The sequence below is a fragment of the Canis lupus genome, chromosome 35 (genome assembly GCF_048164855.1).
Source record: "Canis lupus baileyi chromosome 35, mCanLup2.hap1, whole genome shotgun sequence".
Taxonomy (NCBI): domain Eukaryota; kingdom Metazoa; phylum Chordata; class Mammalia; order Carnivora; family Canidae; genus Canis; species Canis lupus.
In genome coordinates this window covers 10908611-10926394 of record NC_132872.1, presented here as the reverse complement: position 1 = coordinate 10926394, position 17784 = coordinate 10908611, and the positions used below count along the sequence as shown (strand labels likewise).

At 38.7% G+C, this 17784-nt stretch overlaps 1 protein-coding gene across 5 annotated transcripts in view; it reads right to left on the bottom strand.

The window, feature by feature from the left end:
* The window catches only part of LSAMP (limbic system associated membrane protein), a 637815-nt gene extending 620310 nt beyond the window's left edge, over window positions 1-17505 (bottom strand). For 3 of the 5 annotated variants that reach the window (XM_072812458.1, XM_072812460.1, XM_072812462.1), the window contains exon 1: window positions 17309-17504. In XM_072812458.1, coding sequence (XP_072668559.1) covers window positions 17309-17463 — 155 coding nt within the window. In that variant the 5' untranslated portion in view covers window positions 17464-17504. Of the gene's footprint in view, window positions 1-17308 lie in introns of all 5 variants that reach the window. The other 2 variants (XM_072812461.1, XM_072812463.1) reach the window with 2 other exon arrangements.
* Window positions 17506-17784: the final 279 nt, after the last annotated feature.

Below are 17784 nucleotides of genomic sequence, written 5' to 3'. Positions count from 1 at the left end.
GTCATTATCTTTTAACAAGTTCTATTTTTACTTGAGCATCCACAAATTTTCCATTGGGAAATTGACATCTGTGGGAATATTTTCAGCTGTACACGCAATAACCCACTTTGGAAGGAAGCTATGTGTCTTTTACTGACATCCTGACATTCGGTCCTTTCCTAATCTGCTTGACCCTAACTTGTCTCTGTCTCCTCATTTCTCCCTTCAAATCCTCATTTTGGTTAGCTCAAACTTTCTGAGGGCTTTCAAAACTATGACCCAAAATGCTACATTATAAATTTGAAAGTTAACTGGTTCCACAGGCAAAGATGTGCATCAATGCTTCTTTCACTATGAACATGGCTAAGGTAATGAAGAGGTAATTGGCTAAAAACTTGTCAACTCTACAGGAAAGAGACTGGCTTAATACTCATAACTACCGTTTACAAATTTTAACAGTTGAACTTTCAGGTAAATTAGAGTCATTTTACAAGAAGAAATAAAATAAGGAAATATACATACAAAAATAAAGCAAAATTGTTGAAGTTGGTGAAAGAGACCAGGTTCATCAAGAGTTGGAAATATGATTTACCTAGATATATTGATGCATGGCATTCGTTATTTAACCTAATATTTAGTGGTAGCAGAGGTTATCTGAATTGTAAGCACAGCAAATCAGACGTTCAAGTTCTTTTGCTTCATTTTTTCTTTTTTTTTCTTTTTTTTGCTTCATTTTTTCTGGGAAAGGTAGGTGATATAAAAAGTAAAGGAGTGCTACATACAAAGCACTCCTCAATTTAGAAATAGCAGATTTACCCACAAGTGAATAAAAACCATGGATACTGCTCTTCCACTCCCATTTTACTGGAGATGACTTCTGATGATGATACTGAGGTAGTCAACAGAGAGAAGATTCTTATATCAAATAGCTAGGGATGCTTAGTCCTGTCAGGGCTCAGAGGGAGTCAGGACTGGAGAGGTTCAAGGCCTAGGATACTTAAGTCCTCAGAGTAGAAAGAGAACCAAGAAGAAGCATGGATTTGGAGGTAGTACCATGTTTTTACTCTTTGGGGAAGTAAATGAAATAACATCTTGAGCCATGTTGAACAACGTAAGAAATGAGATCCCCATTCGACCTGATCAATCTTACCTATCTCTGTGAAGCTGCATGAATATAAAAGCATCTTTCTAAGACCGGATTTGTCTTAATATTGATCTACATAGAAAGATGAAAGACCTAAATAGATCTTCCATTTTAATGAAACACAGTCCCTCTCTCTCTTAACATGTTCACAAACTCTCCAGTGGGAAGAAAGTAGTAGAGGTATGAATATTACAACCCACTGAAAAATGATTAGAGAACATATTTCTGAATGAAGCTCTTCACAAATAATCAAAGTTATAATGGATGCCAGCAAAATAATAAATAATTAAACACACACAAAATGCATTGGTGTAGAAATACAGATTAATGGTAGCATATGAGGAATGATCCATTTCAACCTTCTACTACATTAAAATTTTGGGATGTTGGTCCTTTTTAAATAACATTTCTTAATTGTGGTTACCTGGTCTCTGCTTAAATATGAAGATGATTAAAAATTTACTTCTTTACAAGGAAACCTATTCCACTTGGCAGAAAAGCAAATGACATAAAATAAATATACATACACCCAGATGTATAGGTCGATCTATCTATCTTACCTATAACTACAGATCCTTCTTATTTCATTCTTATACTAGCCTTCTGGGGTAAAAGGGTAACTATTATTATCACTTTAACTTTTCAAATAGAGGACTTGAGGCCCAGCAAGGATAAGTAATTTGCCCTCCTTTGCCCTTGCTTGCAAAGTTAGGGATTGGTAGAAGCAATACTTGGAGCTAGGTCTCCTAGCTCAGAGGCTGTGTTATTCCCATCACATCATAAAACTATTTGAAAGATCATTTATAAAAGACTTCAACCTGATTTACTTATTTAAATTATGTTCTACTTAAATTACAAACTAAATTCTTTCCTTTTCTCTCCTTTATTTTGGGAGTGGATGGGGAGGAATGAAGTGTGGTATAAAGACATATACATATGAATATCATTCTTTTATACAGAGAGTGATAACTTACCTCTGTATAAGCTCTCATCCATTTCTACCTTATAATTCTGTGAAAAGACAAAATCCTCTTATCTTTGTGCCATACACATGGTATGACACAAAACCATTCTCCTATTTTTGTGTCATACACATGGTAGCAGGTTTGCTTCCCGTATTTTTATCCAAATATTGAACATGGCCAAAGACAGACTGAGAGAATCCTTCAATGCTGTCAATCAGTATTTCTCTGGCATGATCATCCAATTAACCAAAAAAATCTAGCTCATTAATAGACTGATAATCTGTTCATATGTCTATCAGGAGAAACTTGTCAAAATACAGATACTCAGAGTAAATGGCATTTCCCTAATCTACCAGCCCAGATTTTTGTTTGTTTTAAAGAAATATATTTCTACTTAAAAATAAAATCTTTAAGAAAAGAAGAGAAAGAAAGAAAAAGAAAGAAAGAAAGAAAGAAAGAAAGAAAGAAAGAAAGAAAGAAAGAAAGAAAAAGAAAGAAAGAAGGCTATTTACCATGTAACAGTATGTTCCCAGGGAACCTATGTTGGCTCTTAGTGGTCACTGCTTCCTTTTTAAAATGTTCTATTACTTAGGCTTTTGTTGCTGTTATTGATTTAGTATCATTTTCTCCTTTTAACCAGGACAATATTGTATGTCACCAATAATGTGAAATGGTTTCTGTTTTCTACAGGGCTTCAAATGTTAGCAATAGTAGGTCTATAATCATACTACCAAGTTGTTTTAGTGCATCTGAGTCTTACACCTGAACTTATTTCTATTATTCTAATCATTTCTTTACTTGCCTTGAATCTTTAATATTGAAAAGGGCATAAAAGCATAATTATGGTATTTTTACTTGATAAACAAATTGAAGTTTAATTAAAATTCTTATTCTTCTCCTTCAGTGGCCAGTCTCATTTGCAGCAAGCATGCTTTTTACCAGATGACAATATCTCTTGATTTAGGATGAAAGAAAATGGAAGTCTAGCTTAGAACTGAGTTCAGAAATATGAAGAATTAATTTTACATTTTTAAAAGTTATTTCTCGCTTAACTAATACGCCATTAGTGTCCATCCTATAATCCAAATAGAAGCAATGTTATACAATCTTATTTTACTCCTTAGGGATTATTATGTACGTTAACCAAGATAGAATAGAAACAAGAAACATTAAGTCTAATTTCATGATTCAACAAAGAGTATATAAATCTGAAAAAAAAAAATTAAATCTTGCGGGGGGGACAGAAACATTAAGTCTGACCTTTCTTTTTTTTTTTTTTTTAATTCACTCAACAGATCTGACCTCTCTTATAGAGTAATTTTGGCACTTGCATAATGATTGATTAAAAATAAAACTACTCAAAAATTAAGAAAGATATCATATGATGCTTCCTATATATAGTACCTACTCGTATCCTTCATAACCTGGAAAATTTAGTTTTCTGCAATAAGCTTCTCCGTATTGGTGCATCAAATTAAATTAGATTCCTATTAAAGTATATACTATAACCCAAGTTCACAATAATATTCTGATTCATATTGAGTATATGTATATTTATTGTACATATAAAAAGCATATATATGCTTTTGATTTTTATATATTATTGTTGATATATGCAAAAGAAACTAAAAAATTAAGTCTTGTGTTCAAATAGATCTGCACAATGTAATTAAGCATATTTATGATGTAATTTGTTTATCATAACAGATTCTATTAAGTATATACTTTTATTTTCAGAATAAGTTTGGAGTCACTTTATTTCTATACAAGTATCAAGGTATTAATGCAAAAATGTTTTTAAGTTCCCTATACCATGACATTTATAACATAATGTAGGAGTTGTTCTTTTTTTTTAATTTGAGCATATCACCATTCCACTTATGACATCACACATTTCTTTTAATGAACTCAACCATATTCAACGACAGATCAACATCTTTGCTTAAGAGGTAAGTAGGAATTACTCTCTCGGAGTTAAAACAATAAAAATTAATTCCCAACTTTCTAGAGTTAAGGTTTTGTGGAACTAAAGCCTAAGTCCCTTGGCATTCAATCTAGAAGTTTATCTGATCTAGTGATATTCTATAGACTTTAGGCAGTTCCTTGAGGTGCTAATGATATTAGATATTAGCTCACTGTATCCAAGTCACAAAAGAAAGACAGAAGAGGGGCACCAGGGTGGCTCCGTGGTTTGAACATCCACCTCTAGGTATGGACTCAAGTCACTATCTCAGAATCATGCTCTGCTGGGCTCTGTGCTCAGTGGGGAATCTGCTTGAGCTTCTCTCTCTCACTTCCTCTCTGTGCTTCCCCTCCCCACTCACATGCTCTCTTTCTCTCTCTCAAATAAATAAATAAATATTTTTAAAATGCTTTAAAAAATGGTAGAGGCATAATGGTCAGAAAGAAAGTCAAAGAAAGATACATCTGCTAAGTTAATGATTCTGCGATATAAAATGCTGATCTTAAGATATGCTCATACAATTACAGCATGAACATGTGTTAAGATGACAGCAATCTTGGTTATCTCAAGACAAAGATCAGCCACAAATTGACAATCATATGTGACTCAAGTCCCATGAAACAAACAAGTCTGATATATGTCCTAGAGTGAAATATAACTGAAGCAGCACAAAAATTAGAAATTAGTAAACCAAGTAATTTTCCCAATCAGTATCTTCACATGTATACATTTGTCTATGCATGGTTTTTAGTGCTGAACTACATGACTTTCATTTTAGCTATACTATTCCTAGCAGAGAAGTGTGGCAAGTAGTAGCATGACTAAAGCATTATGTTAGAAAAGATATTAGTAACTTCTGATAACTTCAAAATATAGAAATTCAATAGAGAAATGCATCACTAAAAATTATAATGGAATAAATATAATAATGCATTACTGTATGAGAAGCTGTGTTTCATTTTCCTCAGAGTTACAGGCTTTTCCTCTGACCTCATCTAAATAATGCCTTTGTGCATTATGACAAAATATACAGAGAATCTGAGATTATTAAAAAGTCCACTGTACGTTCAAGTTTGAATTTCTCCAGCAGCAAGTAAAGAGCTCAACACTGCAAAACCCAAGTAGGCATCATTGTTCAGTGTGAATAATTACTTCAAGTCAAATGAGTGCAAATGATCTGTACTTTGTCTCATTTCACAAAGAAGTAGAACAGATGAGGTGAAACTACCTGATGCACAACAATCCTGCCTGCCAACCATAAATAACTCCCAAATCCTCAACTTAGTTCCGGAAAGTTCACAGCCATCTTTCAGGGAGAAAGCCTCAGCAGCTCTCAGAAGGTTTATTCCTTCTCTTGAGCTACCTGCGATTCTGAGTTCTTCACAGACATTGGACATGACACACCAGAAGCACTGAGTGACTCCTAATTTTGTCAAAAGCTCATCCATCAGTGAATGGAGCACACTTTGGGCACGTGTGACTAAAGTTTTGAGTTCTCCTAAAATGCTCTCCTATGCCTTCCACATGCCCTAGAAAGCTGTGCTTAAAAAGAGTATCTACAATGGGAAATGTTGAAATGTTTTAGCCAAACCCCTTATCCCCTCAACCACCGATCAGAAAATAATCTAACTCTGATTTTGCTACTTTACCTTCTTCAACCACACATTTATAATTTCTCTAGTAGTGGCTGGTTTTACCATTAACATATCTTGCTTCATCCCTGTCTCCTTCAAACTTATTTCCTCTTCCATAAACCAATTTCTCATATGCTTGCTTTACAGTAAGACTACCTCTTTCTGTTTAATTTGGTAAGTGAATATTTATCTGAGCACCTATAGGTGTTAAGCTAATTTTTTAGATGGAAAGTTAAAGTAGATGAGATGCCTGTCTTTGAAGGACTGATAATACATTTGAGGCAAGACAAGAGCGACTCTAAAGTGTACTAAATGCTCAACTGAGGTATGTATAAACCCAGCAATCCCACTTCCGGACATATATTAGAAGGAAATCAGTATCTTAAAGAGGTATCTGTACTCCCATGTTCACTGCATCATTATTCACAATAGCCAAGATACGGAAACAACCCAAGCATTCACTGATGAATGAATCGATAAAGAAAACATGTGATGGGGATCCCTGGGTGGTGCAGCGGTTTAGCGCCTGCCTTTGGCGCGATCCTGGAGACCCGGGATCGAATCCCACGTCGGGCTCCCGGTGCATGGAGCCTGCTTCTCCCTCTGCCTATGTCTCTGCCTCTCTCTCTCTCTCTGTGTGTGACTATCATAAATAAATTAAAAAATTTAAAAAATTAAAAAAAAACATGTGATGTATCTATATCTAGCTATATCTATATATCATATCTCTTTCTCTTTCTCTCTCACTCTATCCCTTCCTCCCACACACAATGGAATATTACTTAGTCATAAAAATTGTTTAAATCTTGCCATTTGCAACAGCCTGCCATTTGCAACCTGGGGGGCATCATGCTAAATGAAAAAAAGCTAGACAAAGACAAACATTGTATAATCTCAATTATACATGGAACCTAAAAAAGGTCTAAGTCATAAAAACAGAATAGAGTGGTAGGGGCTGGAGGGTGGTGGAAATAGAGAAATGTTGGTCAAAGGGTAGACTTTCAGTTATAAGATGAATATATTCCAGAGAGCTAATAAACTGCATGGTGACAATGGTTCATAATGCTGCACTGTGCATGTGAAATTTGCATGGAGAGTAGATCCTGGGTGTTCTTATCACACAGAAAGGAAGGTAGCTAAGTCAAGTGATAAATGTGTTAATTAACTTCATTGTAGTCATCATTTTATAATGTATATGTATATCAAATCATCACACTGTACAGATTAAATATATAAAAATTTTATTTATCAATTATACCTCAGTAAAGCTAAAAGGGAACAAAGATATGCAGAAAGTCTATCACCAATAATAGAGTACTTAGCACAATCTGAGAGAATAAGAGAAGATTCCTGAATGAGACATCACCAAAACTAGACTTGAGCCTAGAAGAAGCAACACAGATGTAACTTAGCAAAGAAATGCAATGGGAAAGGGTGGAGGGGAGAAAGAGAAGGTTCCAGGCAGAGAGAGTTTCATGGTCAAAGGTAAGAAACAGCACCATGTGTGTACACACATTCACATGCTCATGAACAGAGAATTTAAGTGATTCTGAATTAGTAGATGCAATGAAGTAGCAGGGCATGGGGAGCTATCCAAGGTAAGGACCTTTGACTTTTATATTGTAGATGAGAAGGCTTTGAAGGATCTGGGAATACTTCTAGATTGATACTGGAAAACAACAGACCTGGGGAAAAAAAGAAAGAAAACAATAGCCCTGGGATAGTCAGATGAGGTCAGGTCCATAATTCTACCAACTACATGGGGTCTCAAAGAACTAAGTAGAACAAAGATGTAATCTAGCAAAGTTGCCTAAGTCAGGGAGAAGCAAGTAGTGTCAATTCTTACCTCATTTCAGACTTCTGTCTCTATCTTTTCCCTGCCTATCTAGACCAGGTTTCATGATCCTGAACAAGTTTTAAAAGATGGAGTTCAGTGCTCTGAGAGATATCTTTGTGTTACCCCTTGGTTATAAAAGCTTTGATACAGAGATTTACTTGTATCCTTGACCAAGTTAGCTATTCTTAGTAGTATGTCTGGGCTGTAAGTCCCTTATTACTGAGGGCAGAGCCCTCAGTATCTGTATAAGCCAGTCCTTATCCCATGGACTCTGTTCTTCTCTGACTTGGCTCTGCCTTGTGACATAGTCTCTATACGAGCTACAGACCTCCCTGTGTCAACTGCTTGCCTACCTATAGGGCTCACTGGGAGTTGCTAACCTGTTATCTTCCCCTTACTGTGCTTACTGTGCTCTGTGGTGTAACATGTTGGACCTCCCTTGGCTCATCTGCTAAGAAAGCTTCATGAAACCTTGTTCTTCATGACACACAAGCACCCCCCTAAGCACTGGTAGCAGAACCTATCATCCAGTGCTTCCACCATCCCAGGAGACTGGTCTATATCTATGTCCAGTTCCTCCCAGTGACCATCAGCCCTCCTGTTAGCCCAAAATAAATTCTGTACAAATTAGAAAATAAATTCTATCTTCCTCAAAGAATTTTAAGTATAATTTAAAATGACTACAATGTTTAGAGTACTGCTTGGGGTTATATAAAGGATAGTCTACAAACTGAAAGCAGAGCCTTTGCACCATGATCTCATTGTACAGTCATCCTGATCGGGGTCTCTACGAGGGACAAGTAATAGGAAACTTAACCAGGTAGAAAGTTAAAAGGAACAATAAGGTGGTAGTAGGGTTGAGGAACCCAAGTGAAGTACTGGAGTAAAGAGTCAAGAATTCAGATAAGAAATATAAGTAACAGGCAGAGCAACAGAAGCAAAAAGGAAAACAAAACAAAACTTAAAAAAAAAAAGTTATGTAGGTTCTGCCAAGAACAAGACTGGCTTTGCCAATATGGTAAGATTGAAGCTTTAAGTGAAGAAAAAAGCCTATCTGGTTAAGACAGGTGATAGTAGACATGTAAACAATAACGTATTTACTGAAAACTTCTTTGGCCAGCACTAGCTGGAGGATCATTCATAGGAAAGCTCAACTTTGATTTTCAGGGATGAGAGAGAAAAGAGAAGAGGAAGAAGAGAGGAGAGGAGAAGGGATAAGAGAGAGAGAAAGAATGGAAGAGAAGGGTAGAAAAAGGAAGAGGACTAAGGAGGAGGAGAGTGGAGGGAGGGGGAAGGATAGGGACTGGAGGAGAAGAAGAGACGATAGGGAACAAAGGGAAGGACAAGGACACTTCTGGCATAATTTTAAACAGCACAGAATGAGACTGCATGAAAACCAGGAAGATAACTTGAAGGATTGCTGAATGAGAAACAGAAGACATGAATTCGAGTTCTAAAAATCACTCAAATATTTAAACAACCAACTAAATTTTTCTTTCCTCAGTTACATGACTTTATTATTGTTTTTTAAAAGATTTTATTTATTCATGAGAGACATGGAGAGAGAGGCAGAAATATAGGCAGAGGGAGAAGCAGGCTCCCTGCAGGGAGCCCAATGTGGAACTTGATCCCAGGACCTGGGGATCATGACCTGAGCCAAAGGCAGATGTTTAACCCCTCAACCAACTGAGCCACCTAGACACCCCCTCAGTTGTATCACTTTAAAATGAGATGGTAGGAGGCACCTACCATCAATCTGTTCAGCACAGGACTTCAGTCATGATCTTAGGTCATGATCTCAGTGAAAAGTCTGCATCACCTATCCCCCACCTTCTGCCCCACACCCCGACCTGTACAGACTCCCTCATAAATAAATAAATAAATAAATAAATAAATAAATTAATAAATTAATTAATTAATTAATAGAGACCGCCCAATCTCCAGAGCCTTTCCTACCCGAGACTTCTACAAGTTTATCCTACAGTAATTAACAAAATCTGAAGCAAAGTGTTTTCTTTTGTTAAGGTTAATCACTCATTAACTCCAGATTATGTTTTGATTACAAGTGGCTACAAAAGTGTTCACTCACCCAGCACTCCTGATAAGAAACTCAACTATATTCTAAGATACATGTAACTTCAAATGCCCTTAGGGGGAAAAATGATACACAGAGCCAATGACTATCCTTGACCAAGAAATAAAAACAAAAAGCTCATTTTATCAAATTTCCTAATGTTCTAAAAGCTTTTTCTTACTGTGAATATTATGACAATAATCTTACTAAGAGCTTATATTTTATGCCATCTTATAATTTATACAGCACTCCAATATATACTGGGTCACTTGATCATCACAAAAATAGTTTGTGTAGTAGGCCAAGTGATTGATGATTATTCTCATTTAATAGATTGGATTATTTCATGATATTTAGATCTAAGTCTTCTGACTACTTGTTAAGCATTCTAAACTTATTATACCCTTGACAGTCTTTACCTATGCACAAAGACTTGATCCTACGTTTCAGCTAAAGATTGATCACCATGTAAAATAGAGATGAAGTCCACAAACATGTAACTTTCATCTTGTAAATCATATATCTGTGTATATGGCAACATAAATGCACACAATTAAGCCTGTTTGAATAAGTTATCACTGAAGACATTTTCTTGCCTAAATATTATCTCTTTTATCTCTTAGAGATAGAACTGAAAAAAACCATACTAAAACTGTTCTGTGTCTTGCCTAATACCAATGAAAATGAGAACACAAGACAATAATCTTTAAAAAACCCAAGCTTTAATGATCTTTCAATAGAGAGTATATAAATTGGATCCATATTAAGATAAAGTCACTACATTTTCCATGACATTGTGCTATGGGATTGTGTGGTAAAGAAATAGATCTATGATGGTCTCATTCTTTTGTCCCAATTGAACTTGTACATCTTTGCTGTTGACATAGTTCCCAAGCCATACAATATGACTTCAATTTTTTACTATATCTATTAAGTACTGACCCAAAGGTGTTTTTTTTTTTAATTTATTTATTTACGATAGTCACACACACAGAGAGAGAGAGAGAGAGAGAGAGAGAGAGAGGCAGAGACACAGGCAGAGAGAGAAGCAGGCTCCATGCCCCGGGAGCCCGACGTGGGATTCGATCCCGGGTCTCCAGGATCGCGCCCTGAGCCAAAGGCAGGCGCCAAACCGCTGCGCCACCCAGGGATCCCCCAAAGGTGTTTTATAAGAGATTCCTCAACTAGTAAAATAATGGTTCTAACTCTATGTACACATCAGAATCAATTAAAAAAAAAGAAAAGAAAAACCTATGCCCAGCCCTACTCTAAACTAATTAAATAAGAATTTCTGAAAGCAGAGATTATGTGGCTTCAGTATTTTTTGAAAGGTCTCCCCTTGACTGCAATAGGCAGCCACGGTTGTGATCCATCTAAAGCACTGCTTCTCTACCTTTCAGATGTTTATGAATCATTTGAGGATCTTGTAAAATCCCTGAGATTTGGGATTTTATTTTTTTTTAATTTTTTTTTTTGTTTTTGAGATTTGGGATTTTAAAAAGAGACTGTGTGATATCTAAAATACTCATCTGCAGAACACACTTGTTATAGCAAGAGTCAATTCTCAAAAGTGTGGCCTCGTCCTGCAGCATTAGCAACATCAAGAACTTGCTAGAAATGCATATCTCAGACCCCACCGGAGACCTACTGAATCAGAAACTCTGAAGGTAGAAGCCAACCAATTTATGTTCTGATAAGCACTCCTGATATACCTTCCGATACACCTTCAAGTTTGAGAAACACTGGTCTAAGCAAAAGAGCTGCCCGAAGTCAGAACAACTGGCTGAATGTGGTTGGAAAATGACTAATATATTTATGCTTATGTAGAAGTTTACAATTGGACAAACTTCCCTACTTTACCTCTTCTGAGCTTCTTCAAACAACCCTGTAAAGTAACTAGAGTAACTAAAATAGGCAGTTTCAGCATTTTATAAATTAAACTGAAGCTCAAATATTTAAGGGATTTGTTCAAAGTCATGTAGCATGCAAGGATAGATCCAAAATTAGAGTCTAGGTCTTCTAAGTCTTATAAACTAACAAGCAGGACATTCCAAAAACAGGGCAAATGGCTGTAAGCCTAAGTAACAGCCTGAAGAGAAGGGCTCTCTAAGGTTCAAGTGATGACAGCAAGGGGGACCAGCACACGGTTAGGTAACTTCCTATCACGGGAGTTATATACATTTGTACGTGGGGCTCTCAAAGACCACAGCAAAATATGCACTAATCCTCTTTTTGCCTGAGTTTGCTATTATGTAGAACCAGCTTCAAGAAACACAAATGTTTAACCTTCCCCAACTGATTTAGTAGATAAGTCAGTCACCTTTGGTTGTTCACTCCACAATTCTGCAGATAATTCATTAAAGTCAGATGACATAGAACAGAAAAATGACCATAATATGTGGGGTGTGTGTATATATACTTAGGTGTTTCATACTTATAAAAACACAAATTATCACAATTTGTATTTGTCACATGAGACTGGGCTGCACTCTTTTGTCCATAAGTAACAACAAATGATACAATGCACAGGTGCATCAACATTAAAAAGTGTATCTAATATGCCATATTCCTGGACAATATACAGTGTGCTATACTCGACCATTTACTAATATGTTTGATAAAGGATTCAATGTGAAATGCAGGGTCCTTTAAGTATCAGTAATAACCAATAAATGTTGATTAGTGACTTAGCCAGAGAAAGAAAACTTCATAATTGCCACAGACGTTCCCCAAAGACCCATGCCCACAAAGTTTGTTTTCAAATAGTGATTTACAAGTGGTAGAAAAATCACATATTGTGTCAGGAGTATGTTTGAGTGTTGACACTTTCTTTGTAAATGTAGGCGTTCCAGATGCCTTATAGAAGAGAAGCCATTTTTCCCTTGAAATTTGCACAACATTTTCACATTGCACTGTCAAATACTCAAATCTCTTGTGTTGTTTCCACTTTTTCCCCTAGAGTAAAAACAAGGGAATGAGGACCTAGAATTCTAAAAAATTAAAAGCTTAGGGCCATGTTAAATTTAGACACTTAGGGGAACCCTGGGTGGCTCAGCGGTTTAGCGCCTGCCTTGGGCCCAGGGCGTGATCCTTGAGTCCCGGGATCAAGTCCCGCATCGGGCTCCCTGCATAGAGCCTGCTTCTCCCTCTGCCTGTGTCTCTGCCTCTCTCTCTCTCTCTCTCTCTGTGTCTCTCATGAATAAATAAATAAAATCTTAAAAAAAAAAAGAAACCTTTCTTTAAAAAATAAATAAATAAATAAATTTAGACAATTTCTTACACCTACCACTTATCAAGTATATTTACATTTAAATGGGAAAATGTTATCACCATAAAAAGTATAATATCTTGCAAACATCAAGTAGGGTCAGCATTGTAAAATAATAAAATTGCAAAAATAAATAAATAAATAAAATTGCAATACCTCACATTTAAAATGTTTAAAATCACAATAGAATGAAACCCTAGCATTTTATCATATATGCAGTTATACAATATGTACAAATATGCATAAAATGTAATTTTTACAAAGTTACCTTTTGAACAGATACATTAGGATCAATTACTTTATCATTATCTTTCTATACATATGTTGATATTAAATATATCGTCAATGGGACTGGTAAAAATGAAATTTTGCAGGCTAGATTAGAACACTATCTTTTCCATTTTTCCTTTGACTTATCAAAAAAGCCATACGATTTCAACCTGCCAAGCATAACCAGGAGGTGAATCTTGTTGGGAGCATGTGTGCAAGGGTAGAAAGTTAGAAAAACCAGTGTTAGAAATGTGTCTAGTAACTGATGAACTCATACACTTCTTGGGGGTGACAGACAGGTGGGCTCTGATCAGAAAAATACCTGAAACATTCCATAAGTCAAGTCCTATGAGTATGTCTTACACTTTACTGCACACACAAATATAAATGCAGTTTCTGGTTTAATATCTAGGAAGGAACCCATGTAACTGCTGCTGCTGCCACTTGTCTGTGGATCATACCTTGATTCTATGTCTTTAAGATAGAAGATGGAAAATAAAATCTTAAAAAAACAATAAGATAGAAGATGGTGTGTGGTTTCCTTTAGCCTTTAAAGGATCTCATAGAGAACCTCTGAAGATCTAGATTTTTGTCTGGGAAACAACAGGGTTAGGTTCATATAAAGGAGAGTATTCCTCTATCTAGTTCTGTCACTTTCATTCTATAGTCTTTTATTGTTTTCCCCCAAAAAAAGATAGAAAGTACCAAACAAGACCCCAAGACTAGTATATCATAATTATACAAAAAGAAGCATCAGTTCCCAAAAGATACACCTTTTTTTTCAAGGCAGTAAAGGGAAATGTCTGGAGGACAGTCAACCAAACTCCTGCCACTGGACCACCACAATTACAAACCTTCCTTGTCTCCTGTTGCTATTTCAGAGTATTCAGGGCCACAGAATCACTGAGAGGGTTTTTTTTTTTTTCTCCTTGCCATTTCACTTTCTCAGTGCCAAACATCTACTGTGGCTTCCAATGAATCGAGTTCTCTTTTTCCTCTCCTCCCCTGGAAGCTCATGCTCCCAGTAAATTGTCACAAATAAAGTATAAGCAAGCCTTTCCCGGGCTAGACTTGTAAACAGAAAGCAAGAAAACCATTCTTCACCGGGAAACTGACCCACAAAGCTTACTGGGCTCAGTTAAAGAGATTGAGAAGAAGGTCAGCTACGAAAACAAAGGGAACTCTCTCCATAGTTACTTCTGATAGAGCTCCACCACCCAGAAATAAAAGCCTTGTCCAAGGCAAAGGAAATAAAAAAAAAAAAAAAAAAAAAAAAAGAGGGCACATTAGGTGAGGTCTGAAAAAGCAATGGACTCTCACAGGTGACTTCTCTGCATGGTTCTGTTTGTCTATCTTCTCTTTCCTAGTGAATAACTGCTTCTATATTTATTCTCATTTCTCACTACCCCCATTTCCACCCCATAATGCCTCCCAAAGTGTAATGCTTAAAAACTCCATTTCTTTTAAGCCAGAGACACACAGAAGCACATCGATATCCTACGTAGACATTTATGCAGTTACACACCTCTCATAGACACAGACTCTATGCACATGCTATACAAAAACAAGAATATCCTCTTTCTTTTGAGTTACCATTTAGATGTTTCCCTAACTCCTTAATAACCATAGCTTAAGATACAGGTGATGCTGACTTACAAAGTTCATGGACCTTTAAATAAAAACATACACATCCAGGATAGTCACTTTCCCCATATTCAGTCTCACACTCAGCGAAAAAAGTCTTTCTGAGGATACCATAAATCTATATAGAGTGCTTCACTAGTAAAGGGTTAATGACGTTAGGGAGTATGAATGTTAGCAGTTGAGATGGCATGCTTATGTGTTTGCAAAAAACATTTTCTGCATCATATCCAAATCCCTTTGCAAACAGATAAATTACTCTATAAATCTTATTACTCCATGTGGATAAATCACACATGCAGGTTTACAGGGCTGGAAAGCTGGTAGGGAAAATCTGCTTTGGATAGTAGGATCTTTGGGATTCATAATCTCTCAATGCTCAGGAAACGAAGAAAGGAGCACTTACACATAACGATTTTCTTCCTTTTTACAACCTGCAGCAACACACACACACACACACACACACCAAACCACACGTACACATTCCTCTCTAACAAGGCTAGAGATCCCCAAGCAGGACACTGTGACAGCCAACCAAATTTATTTCTGAGAAAAGGAAAGAAAACTTTGCTGCTGTAGGCAGCTCTGCTAGAGAACTGCTCCCTGATGCCCCAGGGTTTATGCACTATCAGCTCCTTGCACACAGATTAGAGGTTTACTTTCTCTCGCATACTGGCATACTGTTTTTTATTGCCACAACAAGCCGTATTAACTGCATGGACAGACTGACACTGGGTCATTTCATTTGGACACAATGAGATTTTAAAAGCTCTCCAAGGAAAACATTTTCTTTCTTTCTTTCTTTCTTTCTTTCTTTCTTTCTTTCTTTCTTTCTTCTTTCTTTCTTTCTTTCTTTCTTTCTCTTTCTTTCTTTCTTTCTTTCTTTCTTTCTTTTTTTTCCTTTCTTTCTTTCTTTCTTTCCTTTCTTTCCTTTCTTCCTCTCTTTCGTATCTGACAGAAATTTAAGAAAGCTAGAAAAAAGGACAAGGGTATGTGCAGGAAGTGGAGGAGGGGGAGAGAGAAGAGAAACATAGGAAAAGAAGCTTGATGCTTTTTTAGAAATAAAATTATGGCTAGGTTCCATCTGAGTTTCTCCTGCTCACTGTCCCTTACAGGGGTCAAACTCCCAAGGACTGGGACTCTTCCTTTCCAAATTTCAATCCCAAATTATACTTCAGAGTTTGGCAGAGCCACACAGAGATAGGACTTTAAGGTCAATAATCAATTTGAAATATCCATTTTACGCCAGGTTAATTCTTGCCTAACCTTTGTGCTTAACGCTCCTATTCTTAAATATCAGCAATTTGGCACGTTCCTATTTTTTTTTTCCTTCTCTAGTTTCATGTGTCGATGTCTATCCGCATTCCAGAAAAGGCTCAGTAACCAACCAAAGTTCTAAGATTGATTTATTGCCCTCGATGTCAATTAGAGGGTCCTTACAGAAAGTCTCCAGTCCCAACTACTGCTGGGGCAGAGCGAGAGCCTTGATGTGCATGTATTCCTTGCTCTCTCCCTCTCTCTCTCTCTCTCACACACACACATACACACACACACAGCATAGAGAATGCAGTACTGTGTACCACTCTCTGAGAGCCGTAATTCAACAACTCGTCTTTCTCCCATTAAAGAAGCCCAACAAAACTCTTAAGTGCAAAGCATCTGAAATCACAAAAGCAGGAACACTGGCCCAAGTGCCACGAACACCATCACACCATCGGCAAAGTTGGGCTTTCTTGGTCCTAAGAAACCAAACCACATTTCGTCAACACCGCTGGTCCTCCACGGGAAACAGAATTCCCTTGAAATCTGTGGCCAGATCAGTGGGCCACTCTGTAAGAGGTGCGTGTACACGCTCAGGACACACGCACACACACAAGCCTGCAGCCTCAGAAGCTGGAGTTGAGCAAACACACACACACACACACACACACATGCACACACAAGCCTGCAGCCTCAGAAGCTGGAGTTGAGCACACACATGCACACACACACACACACACACGCACACAGGAGCCTGCAGCCTCAGAAGCTGGAGTTGAACACACGAGCACACACACACATGCACACACACAGGAGCCTACAGCCTCAGAAGCTGAAGTTGAGCACATGTACAGGCACATGCACACAGGGGAGTCTGCAGCCTCAGAAGCTGGAGTTGAGCGCGCACACACACACACACACACATGCACACACGAGCCTGCAGCCTCAGAAGCTGAAGTTGAGCACACACACACACATGCACACACACTCGAGCCTGCAACCTCAGAAGCCGGAGTTGAGCACACACATGCACACACACACAGGAGCCTGCAACCTCAGAAGCTGGAGTTGCGCGCGCGCACACACACACACACACACACGCACACACTCGAGCCTGCAACCTCAGAAGCCGGAGTTGAGCGCACACATGCACACACGCACACGAGCCTGCAGCTCAGGCTGGAGTCGACACACACACGCTCAGAGACCCACACGCGCGCGCACACGCAGCCCCGCCGTCGCGCTCGGCAGAAAAGTTGCCCGCGAGCCCTACCTGAGGATGGCCGTGTCGCCCTGCCTCACGGTGATGTTGTCCGTGCCTCGGTTAAAGTCCACGCTGCGAACGGGCAGTCCTGTGGGGAGAAGGCAGAGCAGCCTGAGCAGGACGAGCGGCAACTGGCTGCGGGCCGGCCGGCGGGCGCCGAGCATGGTGGCCTCGCCGCGGTGCGGGCGGCGCGCGGGCTTCCCGGGCTCGGGCGGGCGGGCTGCTCCGGGCCTCCCTCGGGGACCGACAACGGCTCGCAGCCGGGCTGCGGGGTGCGCCGGGCCCGTAGGACGCGCGGCTGGGCGGCTCCCGGTGCGTGTGCGGCCGGCGCTCCCGCCCTCGCCGACCCAGTTCCCGCGCGGGCGGCCCGGAGCCGGCGCCCAGCTGCCAGCGCCCGAGCGCACAGCCACTCGGCGGCCGCCCGCCCCCGCCCCCGCCCCCGCCCCGCCCCGCCCCCGCGCTCGCGCCTCCCCCGCCCCCCGCGG